This window comes from Typopeltis vanoorti, chromosome 15, assembly GCF_054136105.1.
Source record: "Typopeltis vanoorti isolate ZY-2024b chromosome 15, IOZ_Tvanoo_1.0, whole genome shotgun sequence".
Lineage (NCBI taxonomy): Eukaryota > Metazoa > Arthropoda > Arachnida > Uropygi > Thelyphonidae > Typopeltis > Typopeltis vanoorti.
Genome location: NC_143563.1, coordinates 1,828,747 through 1,856,151, shown reverse-complemented (window position 1 = coordinate 1,856,151; position 27,405 = coordinate 1,828,747). Strand labels below are relative to the sequence as shown.

The following is a 27,405-nucleotide window of genomic DNA, read 5'->3' as shown; positions in this document are numbered from 1 at the left end:
AATTTCAATAAAAGTTCTTTGCTCGATGCATCAAGTTAATTTACTCTAATTCCTATGCAGTCTCGATATTTAATCTGGGCCGTTAAACTTCTTAATTCGTTAAATTCTAAATTCATCAAATAACTAAAATTCATTTCACAGTCGTAGCCTCTCTTGTATTTTACCTCCCGCCTTGGTTCTAACTTAATGAGCAGTGCAATAGAAAGGAAATCAGGCAAGTCATCAATTAATACTAGAGAAAAACATTTAATTACAAAATCAAACAATTTACACTTTATGAACAAATTCTGACATAGAATTGCAGTAACTTTAAGGAATGAGTATACTCAACTAAAATTTCTAATTCTCCCGTAATAAGTTAAAACATTATTTAAAGTAGGAAATTCTATCAAAAGTCAATTATCCATTTTACACATAACAATGCTAAAGGTTATTCATTTATCAATAACAAAATTATCTCGATGAGCTTCCACACAGTTCCTCCATCCAAAACTTAAAGTTCCTCTACTTCCTTTAGCATAATCTCTAAAGTCCTTTCATTAATCGAAACATTACAAACCTAAAGTCCTTTTTACAATTACAGGTTGTTTCCCACAACACAATTATATAACAGATCAAAATTCTACATTACGAAAGGTTGGGGAATTATTCGATCTTCACATACATCTTGACAGAACTTCATTTCCATGATCCTTCTCTTAATTGATTTCATCTGCACTATTCGACTGATGGACTCAGACTAGACACATCTACACCAAAAGGTAAGTCTGGCGCGACATGGCATAACAATCTCTGTGGTGATTGGGAACTCCGCTCCGCTGGGCTACTAGTTACCCAGCGAACTTGTCATGGACACTTCAGTGTGCTCCAACAACCTCTATCTCGATGACCACTCCAATTCAAGAGGAGGAGAAAAAAACCACAAACTAGCGCTGCTACGCTTTTTAAATCACGCGCCTGATGTTTCCTCTCTACGTCATCCTGCTCTCTCTCCCTTTTCCCACGACACCTTACTTTTTCCAGCACCTAGCGCCACACTCTCTCCTAGCGTGCTTTATGGAGGGAACCCGCATACGCATCCTACTTGGTGCAAGTGTTTAGTCTCAGGCCATCACTATCTAATCTGATTATCTTTCTCCCGGCAATACACAAGTATTTGCACAAAATCCACATAGTTTAAACACTAGAAAATTTACAATAATTATTTACAACATGATGCATTTACTCAAATTACTAATGTTGCTTATAAATTACAATTAGCTTTATTTCTTCTGATATACCAATATTGGCCCTGGGAATGTCACTGCATGTTAAATCTGAATGAAACATAAATGGATTTAATTTCAGTTTCATTCAGAATTTAACAGCTATGCATTAAAGGCAAGGGCCACTACCCAGACCGGTTTTGACCTTTATCGAGGTCTTGTCAGTGGGAGCCAGATCCAAAAAATGCCAAGGTTGAAATAATGCAGAGCTTATAAATTTGACCTAAACAATTTGCCACACGTCACTTTTACTTTATTAAATAAAAATCTCAGGATGAGAGTAACATGTAGAAAGGTTTTTTACCTTGGGTATATACCATGTTAAAGATACCAAGCAATTTTATAATCTAGGTTCCTTTTTCCCAAGTAAGCAATCAAGTTTGCACCTGAACATAGTTCAAGTCTGAGGCAACTTGTGGTAAAGGTGGATTTGAGATTTTTATTTAATAAGGTCAAAGCACCATGTGGTAACTTGTTTAGGTAAAATTTATAAGCTCTGCATTACTTCAACCTTGGCATTTTTTGGGTCTGGCTCCCACTAACGAGACCTCAATAAAGGTCGAAACTGGTCTGGGTAGTGACCACCTTTACCACGAGTTGCCTCAGACTTTAACTATGTTCAGGCGCAAACTTGACTTACTTGCCTGTTTGCTTACTTGGGAAAAAGGATTAAAACCTAGTTTATAAAATTGCTTGATATCTTTAACATAGTATATACCCAAGGTAAAAAACTTTCTACATCTTCTGTTAGTAATGCTCCATTCCTGTCTTTGATGACATTCAATTTGGGCTTAAACTTGTGCTTTAAGTCACAAACTAAATAAAACATCATTTTATAATTGTGCCTCCTCGTCTAGAACTCTATCTCTTAACATTTATTAGTATAGAAATTTTCCTTGTCCTGCTTGATGGCTCTTCTGACTTTTGTATGTAATCTTTTATATTCTTCAGTCCCTGTGTTTCTTTGTTTTTCCAACTGCCTTTTTTTTTATTAGTTCCCATGTTAAATCTGATATCCATGGGTCTCTTTTTCTTCTTATTTGGATGAGATACTTCTTTGCTGTATCCTATATTATCACCTTGACTCCTTCTGAAAGCATTTCTGGTGAGTTCTCTTCATTGGTCTCCAAAAAATCATCCAACTCAATTGGATGATTTTTTGGAGACCAATGAGGGGAGATGGTAAGAGATGGGTGACTTGTATAAGGTTAACAGCTGTTTAGAGGTGAAGTAATGTTGTGAGTGAAAGAGAAATCTTAGTTTTTTGGAAGCTGAGGATGCAATGGTTGTGATGTGTTTATGCCAGGAGAGGCCTGATGTCAGTAATTCCAAGAAGGGAAATCTCATCTTGTCTGGAAATTTGAGTGTTATCAAAAATAATATCGGGGAAAATGGTTATTTTTTGTGAGAAATAAGACAGAACTGGGTTTTACTAGCACTGAAGTTGATGAGGTTATCTGACTCCCATTGAAGGATGGCTTGGAGGTCAGAATTGAGGGTAGTGGTGGTTGATGTTCCGTAGGTTGAAGTGAGTTGTGTAGAGTAAGGTTTGTCAAATGAAAGGAAAGAAGGCAATGTGCTGTCATCTGCAAACTGTGTATTGGTTGGAGGTCAAGTGAAGTAGGTCATTGATATACAGAAGGAAGAGGGTTGGTGAGAGAACAGAACCTTGTGAAACCCCAACATTAGTTGGATAGTTAGAGGATAGGGAACCGACTACCATCACACACAGTGTGTATTCAGACAGAAAGCTGACAATCCAACTGCAGAAGTCCTGAGGTAGTCCAAATGATGGAAGTTTGCTTAGTAAGCCTATGTGCAGACCCGGTCAAAAGCTTTGGAGATATCAAGTGCAACCACTTGAGATTTGCCAAATTTCTCCATGGCATTTGTCCAGAGATGGATGATATATGAGAGTAGATCTCCTGTTGATCGGCAGCGACAGAATCCATACTGGTGGTCGCTTAATAAATGGGTGCTTTCAAGGCAGTGTAGGAGTTGAGAATTGATGGTTTCTCCATCGCTTTAGATAGGACTGACGTGAGTGAGATAGGGCAGTAGTTAGATGGAAGTGTTTGTTACCCTTCTTAGAAATGGGTTGCATACAGGCCAATTTCCATGCTTTAAGATATATACCAGTGGAGTAAGGGAGTATGTACAGGTGGCATAGGATAGGAGGCAGTTCTGGTGCATAAACCTTCAGGACAATTGGAGGAATGCAATCAGGGCCAGGAGATTTTTTTGTGTCTAATTTAGCCAATAGGTTTCTGATCTTTTCGGCAAAAAGTTATAGGGACATTGTATGTTGGGTAGTTGGAATGACTGGGAGGCATTTGTCACTGTCAGTTATGTGTGCATTGGAGGCAAAGTGTGAAGCCAGGAGATTAGCTTTTTCTGTGGGTGATGATGAAATAGAGACATCTGAGTATGATAAGGATGGGAATAGTGTAGGGCAAAAGCATATAATAATATAATAAAAGTATATAAAATAATAGTGTAGGGCAAAGGATAAAATATAATATAATCATCATCATCATCAAATTCCTGCCATGTACCCTCAAGGGGTGTACAGGATATGACAGTACTACATGAAAAAATTACATCATTACTAACTTCCTATCTACAATTTTCCTCCAAATCAGTCTGTTACTTGTCAAGACTCCAACATTATCAGATCTTATATTTCTATCGTCTAAGGCACTTTGTACCGTATCAATCCACCTATATCTTGGTCTTCCTCTGGGTCGTTTTCCTGCCAACCTGGCAGAGAACACTTGTTTTGCTAATCTTTCCTCTCCCATTCTATTTAAGTGACCATACCATCTGAGATTAGCTCTGCTAACGCATTCCTGGATGCTGACAATGTCAAGTTCTTTCCTAATATCCTCATTTTTAATATGATATTGCCATTGATGCCATCTGTTCACGCCTCTAATCTTTCTCAGGACTCTCATATCTGCGGTCTCTAGTCTTTGGTCAAGTGTTTTACTTCTGACCCAGTTCTCAGATCCATAAGTTAAAATTGGTTTGAACACAGTCTTGTATACAGCTAATTTAGTGTTCCGACTAATTTCTTTCTTATTCCATATGAATTTATTCAATTGACTTCCCACGATACCAGCTTTGCTGATTCTGTTGTCTATTTCTATATTTAGTTTACCATCTTCAGTAAAAATTGTGCCTAAGTAGCTGAAATATTTTACTTGTTCCACAGGTTCTCCATTCACAACACAGTTGACATTTTCAATGATTCTGCCTATTTTCATTGTCTTTGTCTTTTTATTGCTGACCTTCATACCATATCTATTACAACAGCTATTCAATTTAGTCAGAGAATCTTGCAGACTTGTAGCGGATTTATTTAGAAGTATAACATCATCCGCATAAAGCAAAGAGCTGACATTAACATCTCCAATTTTGATATCAGGTTTAATACCACATTCCTTCATAATGTGATCCATATAGATAATGAATAACAGAGGGGATAATGTACATCCTTGTCTCACACCAGATTTAACATTAAACCATCTTCCTGTACTTCCTTCAATTCTAACTGCTGACTCACAACTCAAATAAAGACTAAGTATTGCTTGATATAATGCCCCATTGACACCATATAACTGCAGCGTATTGAATAGCTTCTCTCTTGGCACCTTGTCATATGCCTTTTCCAAATCGACAAAACTTAAATACAGATCTTTGTTATATTCCCATGCTTTCTCGACTATTTGTCGTAAAGTGAAGATCTGATCCTGACAGCCTCTATTTGGCCTGAATCCCGCTTGTTCTTCACCAAGCTTTTCTTCCACAATTCTTCTCAACCGTTTCTCAAGTATACTTGCATAGATCTTGCCAGGAACATTCATTAGGGAAATACCTCTGTAATTCTCACATTCAGTTTTATTTCCCTTTTTATATATGGGTACTATGAGAGCTCTACTCCAATCATCGGGAATTCGTCCCTCTGTCCAGGCTTTCTGAACTATGCAGTGCAACCACTGTAAGACTCTTATACCACCATACTTCAGCATTTCTGGTCGAATATCATCTACTCCTGCTGCCTTTCCACATTTCAAGCCTTTGATGGCTTTTTCTACTTCAAGTATAGTTATGTATTCCTGACTGCATGCCTGGTCAGTGTTTTTTATCACTGTGCTGTCATCACTGCTTGTTTCATTTAGCAGTTTTTCAAAGTAATTACTCCATACTTCAAGGATATCTTTTTCTCCTGTTTTCATTTCACCTTTATCATCTCTAATTCCTTTTACAGCACTCTTTCCTCCATTCCTAAGCTTCTTCAACAACCTCCAGAATATTTTGCCACCTTCTTGATATTTATTTTCTATATTCTTGCCAAAGTCCTCCCATGACTTTTGTTTAGCTAGTTTTACACACTGTTTAGCTTTCTTACATTTGTCTCTGTATTCTGTAAGAGTAAAAGCTGACTTATTTGCCAGGAACTTTTGATATGCTTTCTTCTTTTCCTTAACTGCCTCTTTAACTTCCTGTGTCCACCAGGGAGTTCTGATTTTTTTATCTTTGCACACAACCTCACCACATGCCTCTCTGGCAGAATCAATCAATGTTTCCTTCAGAGTTTGCCACTGAATCTCCAAGGTTTGATTCCTGTTCTCAAACTCTTTCATTTTCTTTTCAATAATATTTCTGTATTTTAGTCTACAGTTTACATCTGAGAGCTGCTCAACTTTTATTCGCTTTAAAACTTTCTTACATGTTATTCTTTTCAATATGAAATTCAATTTCATCCTGCTCAAGACTAAATAGTGATCACTTCCAATTTCAAATCCTCTGTACACTCTGGTGTCCTGCACCAGGGAGAAAACATCACTATCAACAATAACATAGTCAATGAGACTTTTCTTATTCCTAGCCTCTTCTCTCCATGTGAATTTGTGCACATTTTTATGTTGGAACATGGTGTTAGTAATAACCAGTCCATGTCCTGAGCAGAAATCCAACAGATATTTGCCATTATTATTAGCTTTGCTCTTTTCTCCAAATTTTCCCAAAATATTTTTGTATGTCTCACAATCATTTCCTACTCTACTATTTATATCCCCAACAAGGACCAACTTTTCCTTTTTCATTGTGTCAGTTGCTTTTTCTAAAGCCTCAAAAAATTCCTCCACTTCTACCTTAGTAGAACCTTCTGTGGGACCATAGGCACAAATAAGTCTCATTGTCCAGTTCCCCATTCTCATATTTGCCCACATTACTCTACTTGAGACTGACTGCCATTCAAGAAGATTAGCCTCGTATTTTGTGTTGAATACTATGGCTACTCCTTCTTTTCCTTGATTGTTATTGCCTGAATATAACATTTTGTATTTATTGCTCAGAAAGATCTCACCAGTTTTGGTCTTTTTTGTTTCAGTTACCCCTATTATGTCGATCTGGTACTTATCTAATTCCTCAGCTAGCTCCATTTCTTTGCCATTCAGGCTTCTTACGTTGATAGTACCGATCTTTAACTCTGGTGATGTTGAGTTGGGGTTTGTTTTCAGATTTGTTCCAGTAGCTGACTTTTCGCTGTTCGCCCTGGTTCCCTGGCGAAAACAACGGGGGCCTTGTTTAACCGGGCGACGCCCCAGCCGGCATGAAATTTTGTCATGTTGTACCATCATTTTTTATTTTGGTTTAACCAATAAGAATACAATTTGGTCGGCTAAATCCCAAATTGCCAGCCCATCCTCGTTCGTTCAGTATCAAAGTAGATACCCAACAGGGTGCACCACGAGAAGGTGAGGATTGGACATTAGGTCAGAAGCCCTGGTCGGTTCTCCGCATTCCTTTAAAGGCTATGTGGAGGTCTCCTCTCAGTTATACAGCTTTGACCCTTTTGTCAAACATTAAAAAAAAAAAAAAAGAAAAGAAAAAAAAAGTAAACTGCAGCATGTAATCATATTATCTAGCTTAAGTAACTGTAATTGCAAACAATATTACTGTGATTGTTATTATTCTGTTATATGAATTGCACATTGTACAAATTATAAGAATATTAAGAGTGAAGGCATCACATGTAAGAAATTATAGAATTGCCTAAATTTTATTAAATACATATGTAATTTATTTCAGAAGAAATAAAAATATGTTAAAAAAATTATACTGATCATTAATATAGATTTATTATAATTAATATTTTAATGAAATGACTAAAATAATCAAAGTATTAATTACTGTGAAAATTAGAACATACTATTAAAAAGATATCAAGAGAGAATATGATACAACATGCAGACATGTTGTATCATGCAACATGAAAACATTTGGAACTGCATGACATTAACAACAAAGTATGATCTAAATCTGTCTGAACTAAAAAAAAGTATGATAGTTTAAATGATTATACGCAAATAATAAAAACCTTGTCTTCATAAAAAAAAGTATTATTTTTGATTAATATATCTCTCAACACATCTTTGTTTAACTTATTTAATTACTAATTAAATTAAATATAAAAAAAATCACAAATGAAATTCATAAAAGCAGTAAATTATTAAAAAAATTTTAATCATTGTAGAAAATGGACTATAAAATGCAGCACTTCAGGAATGTACTATGTAAAATAATATGTTGGAATATTACTCAAGATGATTATTGTAAATATGTAAATATTCCAAAGATTAATAAAAGTTATTATTTTAAAAAAATTTAAACTGCAGAATATAATAATATTATTTACCATATGTGATTATGAACTCTTAAGCATATATTGCTACTATGATTATTATTTATTAATAATAATAATACACAGTAACTTACTGTATATGAGTTACTGTGTTATATCAATTGCACATTATGCAAATTATAATGAATTATTTAAAATCTGTAACAACTCATTAGTAAGAAACAGTTGAATTGCTACCTTAATTTATTTGAGAGCTAATAAAAATTATTATTATTTAAAAAAAATTTTGCTAAATCTTACAATAACATAACCAACAGCTGCTTAGTATCTGTTTACAGTTTGAATGATGACTAAATCAAACCTGCTATTCCAATTTATCTTTTATTCCATCTACATCTCTGTTCTGAATCAGGCTTTCCCAGAAAGTATGACCTAAAGACAACTTCTGAAGCTTCAAAAAGAGCATCAACAGGTTTCTGTTCTGTCTCTTAATCTCTATCCACACATGGCATCAATTTGCTATAGATTCTGCAACCTCATTATTTATCCAAGAAAATAATGCTTTTCTTGGATAAATTATAAGATTTAAGATTCATTCTAAAAGAATAAGCTCACACTGGAGATTCAGTGGCAAAGCCCTGAAGAAAACATGGATTGATTCAGCCAGAGAGGCATGTGGTGAGGTTGTCTGCAAGGATAGAAGAATCAGACCTCAATGGTGGAAAAAGGGAGTTAAAGAGTCAGTAAAAGAAAAGAGGAAAGCATATTAAAAGTTCCTGGCAAATAAGTCAGTTTTTGCTCTTAGAGAATACAGAGACAAATGTAAAGAAGCTTAATACTGTGTAAAACTAGCTAAACAAAAGTCATGGGAGGAATTTGGTAAGAGCACAAAAAATAAATATCAAGAAGGTGGCAAGCTATTCTAGAGGTTATTGAAGAAGCTCAGAAATGGAGGAAAGAGTGCTGTAAAAGGAATTAGAAATGATAACGTGACATGAAAACTGGAGAAAAAGATATCCTTAATGTACTTCAAAAATTACTAAATGAAACATGCAGTGATGACAGCCCAGTAGTAAAAAACACTGACCAGGCATGCAGTAAGGAATACATATCCATACTTGAAGTAGAAAAAGCCATCAAAGGCCTGAAATGTGGAAAAGCAGCAGGAGTAGATGATATTCGACTAGAAATGCTGAAGTATGGTGATATAAAAGTCTTATAGTGGCTGCACTGCATAGTTCAGAAAGCCTGGACAGAGGGACGAATTCCAGATGATTGGAGTAGAGCTCATAGTACCTACATATAAAAAAGGAAATAAAACTGAATGATAGAATTACAGAGATATTTCTCTACTGAGTGTTCCTGGTAAGATATATGCAAGTATACTTGAGAAACGGTTGAGAAGGATTGCAGAAGAGAAGCTTGATGAAAAACAAGATGGATTCAGGTCAAATAGAGGCTGTCAGGATCAGATTTTCACTTTATGACAGATAGTTGAGAAATCATGGGAATATAACAAAAATCTGTATTTAAGTTTTGTAGATCTCAAAAAGGCATATGACAAGGTACCAAGAGAGTAGCTATTCCAAACACTACAATTATATGGTGTTAATGGGGCATTATATCAAGCAATACTTAGTCTTTATTTGAGTTCTAAGTCAGCAGTTAGAATTGAAGGAAGTACAGGAAAATGGTTTAATGTTAAATCTGGTGTTAGACAAGGATGTACATTATCCCCTCTCTTATTCATTATTTATATAGATCACATTATGAAAGAAAGTGGTATTAAACCTGATATCAAAATTGGAGATGTTAATCTCAGCTCTTTGATTTACGCAGATGATGTTATACTTCTAAATAATCCCCTACAAGTCAGCAAGATTCCCTAACTAAAGTGAATAACTGTTGTAATAGATATGGTATGAAGGTCGCTATTAAAATGACAAGGACAATGAAAATAGGCAGACACATTGAAAATATCAACTACATGGTGAATGGAGTACCTATAGAATAAGTAAAACATTTCAGCTACTTAGGGATGAATTTTAGTGAAGATTATTATTATTATTATTATTATTATTATTATTACGGGTATCTCCATGGAGTCAGTAGACTCATCGCGGGAGACCCAAACTAGCAAAACAATATCTGTCATATCTCTTCTTGAATTCATTTACAGATGAAGAGCTCACAACAAAGTCAGGCAATGAATTCCACTCATTCACCACCCTCCAGGCAAAAAACCTTGTTCTGACACCTTTGTTAACCACACTCTTCTTTAATTTCCAGAGATGACCTCTTGTTCTTCCATCACTATCACACAGCTGAAACATTTCCCCTGCATCAATCCTATAAAACCTTTTAGTAATTTGAATGTTTCTATCAGATGGTAAATTAAATATGGAAACAGACCACAGAAACAACAAAGCTGGTATTGCAGAAGTCAACTGAATAAATTTATAAGGAATAAGAGAGAAATTAACCAAAAACACTAAATTAGCTATACAAGACAGTATTCAAGCCAATTTTAACTTGTGGATATGAGAGCTGGATAAGAAATAAAACACTGGACCAAAGACTAGAGACCACAGATGTGAGACTCATGAGAAAGATTAGAAGCATAAACCCCTTGCTTAAGTGGCAATATCATATTAAAAATGAGGATATTAGGAAAGAACTTGACATTGTTAGCATCCAGAAATGCATTAGCAGAGCTAATCTCAGGTGGTATGGTCACTTAAAAACAGAATGGAGGAGGAAAGAATTGCAAAACAAGTGTTCTCTGACAGGTTGGCAAGAAAAAGACCGAAAGGAAGACCAAGATATAGGTGGATTGATAGGGTAAAAAGTGCCTTAGAAGATTGAAATATAAGATCTGATAATGTTGGAGTCTTGACAGGTAATAGACTGATTTGGAGAAAAATTGTAGATAGGAAGTTAGTAATGATGTAATTTTTCATGTAGTACTATCATATCCTGTACACCCCTTGAGGGTATATACATCAGGAATTTGATGATGATTATGATGAAGAAAATAAAATCAAATTACATTGTTCTAAATCTCTAGCAATAAGTTCCACAAAATGTGCTATAACACTAAAAAGATACTATTTACTGTCCCTTCATGGCAATTAAATAAAATAAATTATTTCCCTTTTCTTTCAATCCAGCCCAACTACCAAATACTCTCAATCCAACCAAACTCTTCCTAATACTTACTTCACAAAAATACTATGAAGCTAACTCATAGTTAGTTTTTGGCTAACTAAATCTGATCGTATTTTAAATGAAATGGCTAGTACCCATCATGTATGTTGTTGGCTTACTGTGTATATAACAAGTTTTTATCATTTTCTTTATTCTCAGTTCTTTCAAATCCATAATTTGCATAATTCATCTTTTCAGTATTGACTTTTTTGTTATTGGTTTTATTCATACTTTTTATCTGAAAATATTTTTGTACTAAGCTGTTGGTATCTTCTGTTCACCACCTCAACTCTGATCAAGTCTTGTGCAAAGTTTTTTTACCATCTTTGCCTTCAAAAATTTTTCACACAGGTATGTAAATTAATATCTTTAATTAAAATCTCATTTAATGTTATCTTTTTTAGCTGACTATTTACAAAGGCAAACTGCTCCATTTCCAAAATAACTTAGCTTTTTTTTCCCCCAACTTGAAGCAATTTTAGAAGCATCTTGATTTTTCAGATTTTTTTCAGTATTAAAAAATCTTTCAGCTTCTTAAGTGGACAAATTAAACTTTCTAAAATTACACAACAGAACCCATGAAGAGTTGTTTAAATATTAAATTTAATTTCTAATATAGTTTTATAGTAACGTGATAATTTTCAATCTAAAAAAATCAACTTACTTCATTTTCTTCAGTGGCTCTTTCTAATTCTGTTTGTCTAGCTAATAACCCTGCTTCACCTAAACTTTCTCTTTGAGCTGCAATACGTTTCTTTTCTGTGTTCATCATCTGCTTTGAAAGTTCTGGACTTGGTTCACCCACTGTCTAAACAAAAAAGAATGTGGTAACTGAAATATTGTCACAAAACAAGTAGTTTTTGTTAGATACTAATAATGAACTACAAAAAAAAAAAAAAAAGTGACAGTTTACCTTGATACTCTTAAATGCATTTTTTTTTCTTTTTAGCATAAAACATTTTAAGCATATTACACAGAAATTGTACGGCATTAATCAAGGAATATCATACAGAAAATTATATACAGTGAAACACTATAAATATCTCTATATTAGCTGAGAAATTTCCTTAACAATAGATATGAAACAGGATTCGCATTACATATGAAGGAAACAGGAATGAGATGTGACCTCTCACAGCACATATGATACTACTAAAATAAATAAATCGGGGTGCTTAAGGGTTAAAGCTGTATAACTGAGAGGAGACCTCCACATAGCCTTTAAAGGAATGCAAAGAACCGACCAGGGCTTCTGACCTAATGTCCAATCCTTACCTTCTCGTGGTGCACCCAGTTGGGTATCTACCTGGATACTGAATGAACAAGGATGGGCTGACAATTTGGGATTTAGCCAACCAAATTGTATTCCTATTGGCTTAAACCAATATAGAAAATGATGGCACAACATGACAAAATTTCATGCTGGCTGGGGCATTGCCCGGTTAAACATGGCCCCCGTTGTTTTCGCCAGGGAACCAGGGCAAACAGCGAAAAGTCAGCTACTGGAACAAATCTGAAAACGTACCCCAACTCAACATCACCAGAGTTAAAGATCAGTACCATCAACATAAGAAGCCTGAATGGCAAAGAAATGGAGCTAGCTGAAGAATTAGATAAGTACCAGATCGACATAATAGAGGTGACTGAAACAAAAAAGACAAAAACTGGTAAATACAAAATGTTATATTCAGGAAATGACAATCAAGGAAAAGAAGGAGTAGCCATAGTATTCAACACAAAATATGAGGCTAATCTTCTTGAATGGCAGGCAGTCTTAAGGAGAGTGATGTGGGCACATATGAGAATGGGGAACTGGACAATGAGACTTATTTGTGCCTATGATCCCACAGAAAGTTCTACTAAGGTAGAAGTGGAGGAATTTTTTGAGGCTTTAGAAAAAACAACTGACACAATGAAAAAGGAAAAGTTGGTCCTTGTTGGGGATCTAAATAGCAGAGTAGTAAATGATTGTCAGACATACAAAAATATTTTGGGAAAATTTGGAGAAAAGAGCAAAGCTAATAATAATGGCAAATACCTGTTGGATTTCAGCTCATGACATGGACTGGTTATTACTAACACCATGTTCCAACATAAAAATGTGCACAAATTCACATGGAAAGAAGAGGCAAGAAATAAGAAAAGTCTCATTGACTACGTTATTGTTGATTGTGATGGTTTCTCCCTGGTGCAGGACACCAGAGTGTACAGAGGATTTGAAATTGGAGGTGATCACTATTTAGTCTTGAGCAGGATAAAATTGAATTTCATATTGAAAAGAATAACGTGCAAGAAAGTTTTACAGCGGATAAAAGTTGAGCAGCTCTCAGTTGTGAACTGTAGACTAAAATACACAAAGATTATTGAAGAAAAAAAATGAAAGAGTTTGAGAACAGGAACCAAACCTTGGAGATTCAGTGGCAAGCCTTGAAGAAAACGCTGAATTAATCAGGGTTTTTTTTTTTAACCAGAGAGGCATGTGGTGAGGTTGTCTGCAAGGATAGAAAAATCAGAATTCCATGGTGGACACAGGAAGTTAAAGAGGCAGTGAAAGATAGTGTTGATAGTGATGTTTTCTCCCTGGTGCAGGACACCAGAGTGTACAGAGGATTTGAAATTGGAGGCGATCACTATTTAGTCTTGAGTAGGATAAAATTGAATTTCATATTGAAAAGAATAATGTATAAGAAAGTTTTACAGCGGATAAAAGTTGAGCAGCTCTCAGATGTGAACTGTAGACTAAAATACACAAAGATTATTGAAGAAAAAATGAAAGAGTTTGAGAACAGGAACCAAACCTTGAAGAAAATTCTGAATTAATCAGGGTTTTTTTTTTAACCAGAGAGGCATGTGGTGAGGTTGTCTGCAAGGATAGAAAAATCAGAACTCCATGGTGGACACAGGAAGTTAAAGAGGCAGTGAAAGAAAAGAAGGAAGCATATCAAAAGTTCCTGGCAAATAAGTCAGCTTTTGCTCTTAGTGAATACAGAGACAAATGTAAGAAAGCGAAACACTGCGTAAAACTAGCTAAACAAAAGTCATGGGAGGACTTTGGCAAGAACATAGAACATAGAAAATAGAAATATCAAGAAGGCGGTAAGATATTCTGGAGGTTGTTGAAGAAGCTTAGAAATGGAGGAAAGTGTGCTGTTAAAGGAGTTATAGATGATAAAGGTGACATGAAAACAGGAGAGAAAGATATCCTTGAAGTATGGAGTAATTACTTCGAGAAATTGCTAAATGAAACAAGCAATGATAGCACAGTGGTAAAAAACACTCTACCGGCATACAGTCAGGAATACATATCAATACTTGAAGTAGAAAAAGCCATCAAAGGCTTGAAATGTGGAAAGACAGCAAGATAGATGATATTCAACCAGAAATGCTATAGTATGGTGGTATAAAAGTCTTACAGTGGCTGCAATGCATAATTCAGAAAACCTGGACAGAGCGATGAATTCCAGATGATTGGAGCAGAGCTCTCATAGTACCCATATATAAAAAGGGCCTTAGATGATAGAAATATAAGATCTGATAATGTTGGATTCTTGACAAGTAACAGATTGATTTGGAGGAAAATTGTAGATAGGAAGTTAGTAATGATGTAAATTTTTCATATAGTACTATCATATCCTGTATACCCCTTAAGGGTACATGTCAGGAATTTGATGATGATGATGAACAGGGACCAACTTTTCCTTTTTCATTGTGTCAGTTGCTTTCTCTAAAGCCTCAAAAAATTCCTCCACTTCTAGCTTAATAGAACCTTCTGTGGAACCATATGCACAAATAAGTCTAATTGTCCAGTTCCCATTCTTATTTGCCCACATCACTCTACCTTGGACTGCCTAGCATTCAAGAAGATTAGCCTCGTATTTAGTGTTGAATACTATGGCTACTTCTTCTTTTCCTTGATTGTCACTGCCTGAACATTACATTTTGTATTTATTGCTCAGAAAGATCTCATCAGTTTTTGCCTTTTTTGTTTCAGTCGCCCCTATTATGTTGATCTTGTACTTATCCATACTCACTCCTATTATGTCAATCTTGTACTTGACAACTATACTCCATATGCAAAAAAATAAATAAATAAATTAATTAATTAAATTAACTCGGTATTGACAAATATACAAATCCAGAAAGAAGTGGATTAAACATATTGAAAGAATGGACAGTTCAAGACTACTCCCCCCCCCCAAAAAAAAGATACTTTGGCACCACCCAGTTGAAGACACAAAAATCAGGGATGACAAAAGGAAAGATGGAATGAGGCTAGAACAGGCTAATGTACCTAAATCCTTAAAAGGATGATGAAGAATGATGGCATGTAAAACAGAAAGAGCTATCAAGGAGTTATAAGTGGAACAGTGGAGTTAATAATAGATTTTAAAAACAATAAATTTTTTCTTTATACATAATTTGAAAACATTTTACAATTTATGAAACTCAAAACCTTTTTTTTTTGAGTTTCATAAAAAGTTCTAACAAGCAGTTACTACACAAACTTACCACTACATGATGTCCATCTACTAAATAGAGTTTTATAAGATTATACCAAAAACTAGACTCTTTTTCAGATAAGAATTCAACAAGGGGAAGCTTCTGCATTCTCTGTTCTAACTGGAAATGAACATAGACATATATAAATAAAAATACATAATTAAAATGTTCATATAAATTTGCAACATTTTTAGCAAGAAAATGTCATTTTCCACACTGCAATAATTTGAAGACTATCACTCTCTTTGAGACAAAATACATAAATTCATAAAAAACAATATTACATCCTTTAATGTAGACAAATGACAATCAATTTGTTATATACCAAGGACCATATAATTTACGTTTCTTTTATCTTTTTGGTATACTAAAAATTGCTTTATTAGTTATTAACATCGTTGACCAGGCTACATAATTTGAGGCTAGAACAGGGAAGATTCTACAGTAGTGGAAAGAATGTATGATAATACCATTGCACAAGGGTGCTGAAAAGACGATGCATCCTACTGACTAATCAGTATCTCAGGAGTGGTGGTGATTTTGGAAAATTTAGTTAGGGCTCACATTCAGAAATGGATTGACTAAGAAGAATGTCATATTTTAGCAACTTACTCAAATTCTATAATAATGTAACCACTGATGTTGGAAGTTTATTATTTATTATTATTATTATTTTTTTTTTTCACTATGACACTTTTGGATTTTCCTAAGGCTTTTGACAGAATACAGAATATAAATTGGAGAATATGGGATTCAATTATAAACTACTGAAAATGGATAAGAGGATGGATGACTGATAAATATCATTATTAGTAATTGTTGTTATTGTTATTATTATTATCATCATCTGGGACCTCCAGAGAGTCAAGAAATTATTGAGAGAGGCCATACATTACAAACATACTCACACTATCTATCATACTTTCTCTTAAACTCATTCACAATGGATGTTTCACCACTTCAACTAGCAAATGGTCCCACTCACTCATTGCTTTCTGAGAGGAAATCTAACTGACCTTACTCCTATTTTAACTCCACATAAACTTAATTTCCATGGATACTGTTCTCTCTCTACCTTCCATATAATGAAAAATTTCATCAGACAATATCCTTTAACTCCCATTCAGAAGTTTATAGATCTCTATCATATTACCACTCTTTCACCTGTTTACCAGGGTCTGCAGTCCATAACACTAATATAATCTTTGTACTTTGTATTCTTTCCACAGCTTCTTTATCCCTTCTGAACACACCAGACCAAATCTGCATACAGTACTCCAGGTGCAGTCTTATCAAGGTCTTATAAAGAGGTAAAATGACATTCTTATTCTTACATGTCAATGTTTGGTTCATCATTGCAATTATCCTCTGAGTCATATTTGAAATTTTTGCTATGTGACTTTTGAGCTTCAAATTCCTATCCACCATAACTAAGATCTAGACTCATCCATTATTCTTCTTCTTAATCTTCACAAACCCTTAAGGTTCTTAGATGCAAGCACCACAGTTCTCCATTTTTTTTTATCCTTAGCCACCTCCTTTCAGTTTTGCAGGTTCAGCTCTTTCATGTCCGTTTTGTTGTTATCCATCCATCTTCTGAAGGGTCTTCCTCTAGGACGTCTTTCATTTGGGTGATGTAAAAAGGTTCTCCTCATTAGCCTTGTATCCTTCATTGTTTTCAGTTGCCCTAACCATCTGATGCAATTAGCACTGATTTCATTTATTATTAGTGGCTTCTTATAAAGTTCATAGAGTTCTTTATTTGTTTACCTTCTCCATTCATTTGTCACAGAATCTTTAATCAGGCCAAATATTTTTCTTACGATTTTGTTTTCGAAGTGCAATTGATCTTCATCAGCTTTTGTTATATTCCATGTCTCTGCACCATATAATACAACTGGTCTAATTAGCATTGTGTATATATTTATTTTAGATTCATGTGAGAGATTTCTAGATGAGAGGAGGTGCTTAAGTGAAAAATATGATTAATTACCAGCTTGGATTCTCATCTTATTTCTGTTTGGATCTTATTATCTTTAGTTATTATAGAGCCTAGATATTTAAATTGTAATGAGTTTTTCAATATCATGTCAGCAAACTGAATAGTTGATGGCTTATTAGAATCATTATCTCTAGATACTTTTAAATGCTGTGTTTTATTTTGGTTAATATTAACAACTATTTTTTCAGAAAAGGTTTTAAGGTTTATAAAAGTTTCAGTTATATCATCTGCACTTTTTCCTATGATATCATCATCACCTACATACCCCAGGAATGAAGCAGAGCATGATACAGTACTTTCAGTTGTTTCTCGAATTACTTTTTCCAAAGCTATGTTGAATAATATAGGTGATATTGCGTCTCCTGTTTCAAACCTGTGGAGATAGATGTTGAATGGCTCTGACAATATGTTGTTAACGAGGACTCTACACTGAGTTTCGTGTACACACATTTTAACGTGTCTGATTAATTTTTCCAAATTCCATTAAGATTTTCCATAGACTTTCTTGATGTATGCTATTGTATACTTTTTGAAAGTCAATGAAGAGATTGACTTTCTTTATTGTATTCCCAATTTTTCTCTAGAATTTGTCTCAAATTAAAAAGGTGATCAATGGTTGATCAACTTCTTCTGAATCCTGCCTGATCTCTTCGGCATATGGAATAATTCTTTTTAGAATAATATCAGACAGCATTTTGTAACTAGAATTTAAACATGAGATGCCGCTGTAGTTTCAGACTTTCTTTTATTGCCTTTTTTTTGTGAATGGAGAATATTTTTGATTCTTTCCAGTCTTCTGGCATTTTCCATTTTTCCATATGAGTTTGTTGGTTATTATTTTTTGCCATATTTAATTTGTTCAGATGTGATCTTATCAAATCTGCAGCTTTATTATTTTTAAGAATTTTAATGCTTGTTTCTATTTCACTAAATGATGGCTCTTTGACTTCTGGTTCACAAGTAGAATAAATTCCAGATAGGAATGTTACTTTTGGATTTTTGCAGTTAGCAGCTGTTTGAAGTATTCCTTCCACCTATCAGTCATCTGTTTGTCATTTGCAATAATTTGTTTTTATCATTATTAATTATTGCAGTTCTTGACTGATAAGCCTGTCTTTAGTTTTTATATACCTTGAACAAAGTTCCTTGTATTTTTATATGTATTCTCTTTTTCAGTTTTATCAATTCATTATTTTAGATGGCATCTTTTTTTCTTGCGTAATGATTTTGTTTGATTCACAGCTAGCAAATGTATAGTTTGATAGTTGTTATCATGTTGGTTCTGAAGCCATTTAAGCTTAGCTTCTTTTTTCAATACTATTGCTTTTTGGCATCTATTATTCATAATAAATTTAGTTTAATCCTTTATCCAAGTGTGAGCAAACAAAGTTTGCACCTGAAAGTATCTTCAGGACTGGGGTAAGATGGTACAACACCAGGGCACTCCTTGCAAAGGTGGAGCAAGGTACCAACACTCCTATCTCAGTATCTCCCATAATGCAAAACACATCTCCTTGCAGATATGTCTAATGTTATAGATTAAGGGAAGGGCCACAACCCAGACTAGTTTCAACCTTTATTGAGGTCTCTTCAGTGGGAGCCAGGCTCAAGTGGAGACACCAGGCAGAAGCATTAGCAGGTCATCGCTACCTGGGCCTGGCTCTCACTGAAGAGACCTCAATAAAGGTCGAAACTAGTCTGGGTTGTGGCCCTTCCCTTAATGCATAACATTAGACATATCTGCAAAGAGATGTGTTTTGCATTATGGGAGATACTGAGATAGGAGTGTTGGTACCTTGCTCCACCTTTGCAAGGAGTGCCCTAGTGGTGTACCATCTTACCCCAGTCCTGAAGATACTTTCAGGTGCAAACTTTGTTTGCTCACACTTGGATAAAGGATTAAACTAAATTTATTATACTCTAACCAAGTGAAAAATAAACTTTCAACATCTATTATTCAACCATTAGGTTGAATAATAGATGTTTGAAATTTAGTGAACCAAAATTGTATTCTTATTGGCTTAAACCTCAATACAAAACAATGGTACAACATAACAGAATTTCATGCTGGCTGGGTATTGCCTGGTTAAACAAGAGTCCCTGTTGTTTTCACCAAAGAACCAGGATGAAGAGTGAAAATTTGGCTACTGGAACAAATGAATGGCAAAGAATGAAGCTAGCTGAGGAATTAGATAAGTACCAGATCGAAATAATAGAGATGACTGAAACAAAAAAGACAAAAACTGGTGAGATCTTTCTGACCAATAAATACAAAATGTTATATTCAGGCAATGAATATAACATTGCCTGAATATAACTATAGTATTAAACACTAAATGCAAGGCTAATCTTCTTGAATGGCAGGCAATATCAAGTACAGTAATGTGGGCAAATATCAGAATGGAGAACTGCACAATGAGACTTATTTTTGCCTATGGTCCCACAGGAGGTTCTACTAAGGTAGAAGTGAAGGAACCTTTCGAAGCTCTAGAGAAAGCAACTGACACAACGAAAAATTAGTCCTCGTTGGGGATCTAAATAGCAGAATAGGAAATGATTGTCAGACATACAAAAATATTTTGGGAAAATTTGGAGAAAACAGCAAAGCTAAAAATAATGGAAAATACATGTTGGATTTCTGCTCAAGACATAAACTGGTTATTATTAACACAATGTTCCAAAATAAAAATATGCACAATTCACATGGAGAGAGGAGGCAAGGAATAAGAAAAGTCTCACGGACTATGTTATTGTTGAAAATGATGTTTTCTCACTGGTGCAGGACACTAGAGTGTACAGAGGATTTGAAATTGGAAGTGATCACCATTTAGTCTTGAGCAGGATAAAAATGAATTTGATACTGAAAAGAAGAACACGTACGACAGTTTATGTTTTACGTGTTCAAACATTATTCAAGAAAAAATGAAAGTTCGAGAACAGTAACCGAACCTTGGAGATTCGGTTTCACGCCCAAAAGAAAACACTGACTGACTCAGCCAGAACAGCATGTGATGAGGTTGTCCTACAAGGGTAGAAGAATCAAAACTGCATGGTGGATACAAGAAGTTAAAGGGGCAGTGAAGGAAAAAAAGAAAGCATATCAAAAATTCCTGGCAAATAACTCAGCTTGTGCTCTTAGAGAATACAGAGTTAAATGTAAGAAAGCTAAACAAAAGTCATGGGAAGACTTTGGTAAGAACATAGAAATTAAATATCAAGAAGGTGGAAAGATATTCTTTGGCAGTTGTTGCAAAAGTTCAGAAATGGAGGAAAGAGTGCTGTAAAAGGAACTAGAGGTGATAAAGATGACATGGAAACTGGAGAAAAAGATATCCTTGATGTTCTTCAAAAAATTGCTAAATGAAACAACCTATGACAGCAGAGTAGTAAAAAACACACAAAAGCATGCAATCAGGAATCCATATCCATACTTGAAGTAAAAAAGCCATCAAAAGCCTGAAATGTGGAAAGGCAGTGGAAGTAGATTATATTCGACCAGAAATGCTTAAGTATAAAAGGGGGGAAAAAAAAAAAAAAAAAAAAAAATATATATATATATATATATACTGTATTTTTTGATAGATAACGCACATGTGCCAACTAACAGTAAAGTTAGGCAGTACAGACAGAGGATGGAGGAATTCTTTAAAAGCACGTGTATTGCTAGTACCAGTGGTCGATTATTCCGTACATCCTGTTTTAAAATATTTCCTAAAGTAAATCATTATTTGTTTATATTTTGTTATTAGATCTGAATTACCCATGGAAGAGAGAAGTACTTCTCTGAGAAATTCTGCAGTTCTGAAGGCCTGGACAGAGAGATGAATTCTAGATGATTGGAGTAGAGTTCTCATAGTATCCATATATAAAAAGGAAAATAAAACTGAATGTGAGAATTACAGAGGTATTTCCCTATTGAGTGTTCCTGGTAAGATTTATGCCAGTATACTTGAGAAACAGTTGAGAAGGATTGTGTAAGGGAAGCTTGGTGAAAAACAAACTGGATTCAGGCCAAATAGAGGCTATCAGGATCAGATTTTCACTTTATGACAATCTGTTGAGAAATCATCGGAATATAACAAAGATCTGTATTTAAGTTTTGTAGATCTGGAAAAGGCATATGACACGGTGCCAAGAGAGAAGCTATTGAAAATGATACAGTTATATGGTAAGTTCTGGTGGAGTAAGTTGGGGCAACTTGTGGTAAAGGTGGAGTAACTTACTCTTTTACCATGAGTTGCCCCAGTCCTGAAAATACTTCATGCACAAACTTTTGTTTGCTTGCGCTTGGATAAAGGATTAAACCAAATATATAATTGGTAGCATAGCCAAGTGAAAAAACTTCCATCAACTATCTCTAATCCAGAGAATTTTAATAATACGGTGTTGACACCTTTTGGCAACTGGCATATGGTGATATGGCCTGCATTACTTCCACCTTACTATCACCACCTCTGGGTCTGGCTCCCACTGATGTGCTTTTGTGCAGAAGTGGTCCTTTTCCTTGAGTAGGCTTTTGCCTGTCTCTGAGTGGGGCTACTGCTGATATTATGGCTCTGTCTGGTGGTGGGGTGAGCTTGCAACTGGGTAGAGCCAACACTGAGAAGTTCTTCTTGGTGACGGGGTGAGCCTGTCACTGAGTGGAACAACTCTGAGTTGGACGATCCTTTGGTCACTCGTAGGGAGTGGTCTGGGGGATCGCCTAATTTTTAGAGAGGTCTTTACTTAAACACACCTTGATGAAGGGCAAAACCAGTCTGGGTTGTGGCCCTTCCCTTAATGCATAGCATTATACATGTCTGCAAGGAGATGTGCTTTGCATTATGGTAGATACTAAGACAAGTAATCAGAACTTACTCCACCTTTACCACAAGTTGCCCCAGTACTGAAAATATGATGATATGACTTCTGCATTACTATCACCACCTCTGGGTCTGACTCCCACTGTTGTGCTTTTGTGCAGAAGTGGTCCCTTTCCTTGAGGTATGAGAGGCTCTGCTTGGGGGGCTTTTGCATGTCTCTGAGAGGGGCTACAGCTGAGATTATGGCTCTGTCTGGTGGTGGGGTGAGCTTGCAACTGGGTAGAGCTTCAGGCACAAACTTTGTTTGCTTACGTTTGGATAAACGATTAAACCAAATATATAATTGGTAATCTGATAATGCTGCAGTCTTGACAGGTAACAGATTGATTTGGATGAAAATTGTAGACAGGAAGTTAGTGATGATGTAAGTATCTGCATATTAAAGAGTGATTGATTAAGAAGCTAAATGAGTAAATAAAATGTATGTACAATATTTAGTATCTACATATAAACAAATTTATAATCAAATGTGTTTAAATAAATTAATTCTTTGAAAAAATTTAAAAACATCATGCAATTTGTCCAAGTTTGATAACATCTGCTTGAGCCAGATAAGTAAAAATATCATTCCTCTCTCACTTGAAGTGTCAGCACTCCACCAGAATGACTAATGGTGAGATAGGTGTTGCATGTCTTGCACCTTAAGAAAATAAGAATGTGTAAGATGACTGTGACCTATGCAGAATCTAGCAAGAACAACTTTCTCTCTTCTGTTCATATTATTATTACGAGAGACCTCCATGGATTCAGAGACTCATCGAGGGAGGCCACATGCTACACACATCAGCTATCATACTTATTCTTGAATTCATTCACACTGCTTGCACTCACAACATCCAATAGCAATCCATTCTAATCACACCACCCCCTCAAAGAAAAATCTAGCCCTCAACCCATCTTAGTGGCCTTCATTCTCAGCTTTCAAGGATGCCCTCTTGTCCTTTCCCCACTCTCCATAAATTGACAAATTCCATCAAATTGAAATTCTGTATGACCCTTTCAGAATTTTGTAAGTCTCAATCATGTCACCCCTCTTTCTTCTGTTTCCTAGTATCTGCAGTCTACAAATTCTGAATCTGTTTTCATAATCAGCATTCCACAATCCTGATATCATTTTTAACACTCTCCTTTGTGCTCTCTCCAATATATCAGAATCACAACAAAAACCATTAGACCACACCTCCACACAATAGTCTAAGTGAGGTCTTATCGACGCTTTGTAAAGAGGCAAAATGACATCCCTATCTTTACATGTGAATGTTCTTTTCAGCATCGCAATTATCTTTTGATTGTATTTGTAATCTTTGCCCCATGGCCCCTGAACTTCAACTACCTATCTATTGACAATCCAAGATCCCTAGCCTATCAGTTTCTTCTAGCATCACCACACTAATATAATACAACATTTGATATCTAATCAAGCCGAATGAATGACTTTGCATTTACAGACACTGAACTGACACCCAATTGTCCTTGCCCACAGTTCCAGCCTATCCTAGTGTCTGCAGTCTACAAATTTTGAATCTATTTTCATAATCAGTATTCCACAATCCTGATATCATTTTTAACACTCTCCTTTGTACTCTCTCCAATATATCAGAATCACAACAAAAACCATTAGACCACACCTCCACACAATAGTCTAAGTGAGGTCTTATCGACGCTTTGTAAAGAGGCAAAATGAAATCCCTATCTTTGCATGTGAATGTTTGTTTCAGCATTGCAATTATCTTTTGAGTTGTGTTTGCAACTTTGCCACATGGCCCCTGAACTTCGATTTCCTATCTATTGATACCCCAAGATCCCTAGCTTCATCAGTTTCTTCTAGCATCATCACACTAATATAATACAACATTTGATATCTAATCAAGCCGAATGAATGACTCTGCATTTACAGACACTGAACTGACACCCATTTGTCCTTGCCCACAGTTCCAGCCTATTCAAATCATTCTGCAAGTATTGCATACCAACAGCATTCCTGATTACCCTACCTACCTATCATTGTATCATCAGCAAATAGCTATATGTCGCTTGTCAAATCTTTCCCAATATCATTAATGTACAGATTGAATAACAGTGAACCAACATTGATCCTTGTAGTACACCGCTTGTTATCTTAAATCTTGCAGACTCACATACCCCGTATACCACGTTTTCATATATGTCAGTCAGCCATCCTCTTATTCATGCTAATATTCTATAACCCAAACCCACTTTCTCCAATTTATGCAACAGTCTACCATGCTATTCTGTGAAAAGCCTTAGCAAAATCCAAAAGTACCATAGTGTATCCATTCTCCTTCTCTAGTTCAATGGTAACATTGTTATAATGTGAGCAAGTTGCTAAAACATGACCTTCCCTTAGTAAACCCATGTTGTTCATTGCAATGTAGAGATTCACTGCCAACCCATTTCTGAATGCAAGCCCTGCATTCACCAGCACTCCTGAGATACTAACTGGTCGATAGTTGGATAGATCGATCTTTGCACCACCCTTGTGCAATAGAATTACCACACATTTTTTCCATTCTTGCAGAATCTTCCCTGTTCTAAGACTCATATTAAAATCTGGTCAAAGGAATAGCCAGTTCAGCTGAACACTCTTTTAGCACACATGCAGATATCCCATCATTCCCTATTATTGAATTCTTATTCAGTTTGTGCAACAGCTCTAATACCTCATCCTCATTCACCTGAATTTCTTCATCCAGTGAAGAGGTAGCAGTGAGCTCAATGTCGCATACACCAGGTTGTTGACTCTTAACAAAATGGGCACTCATTAGTTGAACAACCTCTTCTGCATCTGTAACCTTCACTCCATCTGCATTTAGAAGAGTTATTCTTTCTTTTACTTGCAGCATATATAGAATTCTTGTGGGTGATCTTTAGCACACAGAGCCAGTTTCTATTCATACTCAGACTTTGCATTTCGTACAACAGTTGTGACTATTCTAGCCTGCTGCTTGTAATGTTCAAAACAGAGATCATCCTTATTCACACGGTATTCCTTCCACATCATCCTTTTCTTACGAATCTCTTGCTTAATAAGATTACACATCCATCTCTGAGTCCTACCCTATTTATTTTTCGAACTAACTCTCGGGACACATTCTGATATTGCATCATTAAATATTGTTTAAATGCTTCCCATGAACTGTCGATATTCTTTCCATCCAGCAACCGATCCCATTCCACAAATCAGTATACTCCTCAGCTGTTCATAATTTCCTGCTTTGTATTCAGCATATAACCTTTTCTGAGTGGAGCATTCATAAACTTAGTCATTTCCCAAGTGAGTTCCACATGATCACTGTTACCAACTGGAGGCAGAATAGTTACGTCTTTAACTGAAACGCCCTCTGACACTATAATCAAATCTAACACTCTTTGACCTCAAGTTCCTTCTGTCACATACTGCCTAAGGAAGTTGTCCCACAACAGCTCAAAAAATGCATTTGCATTCTTCTCATGAGATTCTACTGCTACCTCATCAATATTTGGATAATTAAAGTCTCCCATTATGATTACTCTTTTTGCACTCATCTTTTCTATTTGGTGATGCATTTCTTCATCGCTAGCAACCGATCCACCAGGTCTGTAACAACAGTCCACTATGTAATTGATCTTGTTAGATTCCACCTCACACCAGATGGCTTTCAAACTCACTGCCACATGAAATATTGTTAGTAGTAATAGGTCTCAACTCTAACTGGATTCAAGTCATCCGAATCATTAGCAGCATGCCACTTCCTCTCCTATCCTCTCTATCCTTCCTAAAAGTACTGTACCAATCAACAAACTCTACTCATTTGTTTCTGATACTCCTAGCATTCATGTACCGACATAATAATCTACATGTTCGTTCTTTTGTATAGTCTGCCTGACACAGCTGGACAACTTGCAGGTCTCTCTTCTTCTCGAATACCTTATACATGTAGATCTTTGCACATGTTTAGTGGGTTTGAACTGGATGAACACAAAGCCGAATTCGTTCTCTCCTCGCCAACATTTCCATGAGAAAGCCCATTCTCATCATTAACCCAGTTATATAACATTGTCATTTTCACACATACATTCACACCATTCCTTCCTTCATAATTTAGTTTCCCCGACTCTCTGTGTTAGGTCTCATACTTATTAGTTTTTCTAGACTCCTGATACCAAATGCATTGAGGTGTAGGCCATCTCTCTTATACAATCTAATCTTCCCTCAAACTCACTCCACACATCCAAAAACTCACATCCATTCCTTCTACACAACCTATGCATCGAATTGTTTGCCATATGTTGACAAGATTACCAATACTTAATTTCAGGCTTAATAACATGCAATTTGTTTGTCAGGGCTTCCTGTCAGGAGTATTGGCAATTAACTTTGATTTCATAACCTGTGTATTCAGTATATAGAACCCTCAAACAGTATGTCGAAAAAGTATGAGCTGATCTAGCAGCTGCAATGTCATTTCCACTTAATTCTAATGTGGATGGGAATCCAACACAACCAAACTTTAAAATTAAGAATCTTTATTTTGTTCATAAGATGTAACACCTCACCAAACACTGATGTGGATTATACATCCGAGATGAGATAGCCTCTAAAGAACTCAAAAAGTCTGTACAAAATTACATACTTTTGGTAGTTTTCTTTTATATGCATAAGTGTGAGCTGAATGGTATACAAGTCTGCTGTGTAATTACTGCAATTGAGTGGGATCTGTCTGAAGATAGTAATGCTAGGAAACATAGCAGCACTGTCAACAGAGATCTCTGATCTTGAACCATCAGTATAGATGGGCAAGAAATCAGAATGGGCTGCTCTGTGTGAACTGAACAATTGAAGATAGACGATGATGATGTATGACACTTCTGTAGTTAACAAAGTGAAAGACTGTAGGATGAGGTGCAAGCTAGCCATGG

General features: G+C 35.6%; 1 protein-coding gene across 1 annotated transcript in view; it reads right to left on the bottom strand.

Annotated features, from left to right (window-relative positions):
* Window positions 1-27,405, bottom strand: part of LOC150098309 (uncharacterized protein C05D11.1-like) — a 287,991-nt gene that overhangs the window by 182,621 nt on the left and 77,965 nt on the right. The window contains exons 8-9 of the mRNA XM_090405135.1: window positions 15,631-15,741; window positions 11,786-11,929 (exon numbers count right to left, since the gene is read on the bottom strand). Of these exons, the coding sequence (XP_090261261.1) occupies window positions 11,786-11,929; window positions 15,631-15,741 (255 nt within the window). The remainder of the gene's footprint in view (window positions 1-11,785; window positions 11,930-15,630; window positions 15,742-27,405) is intronic.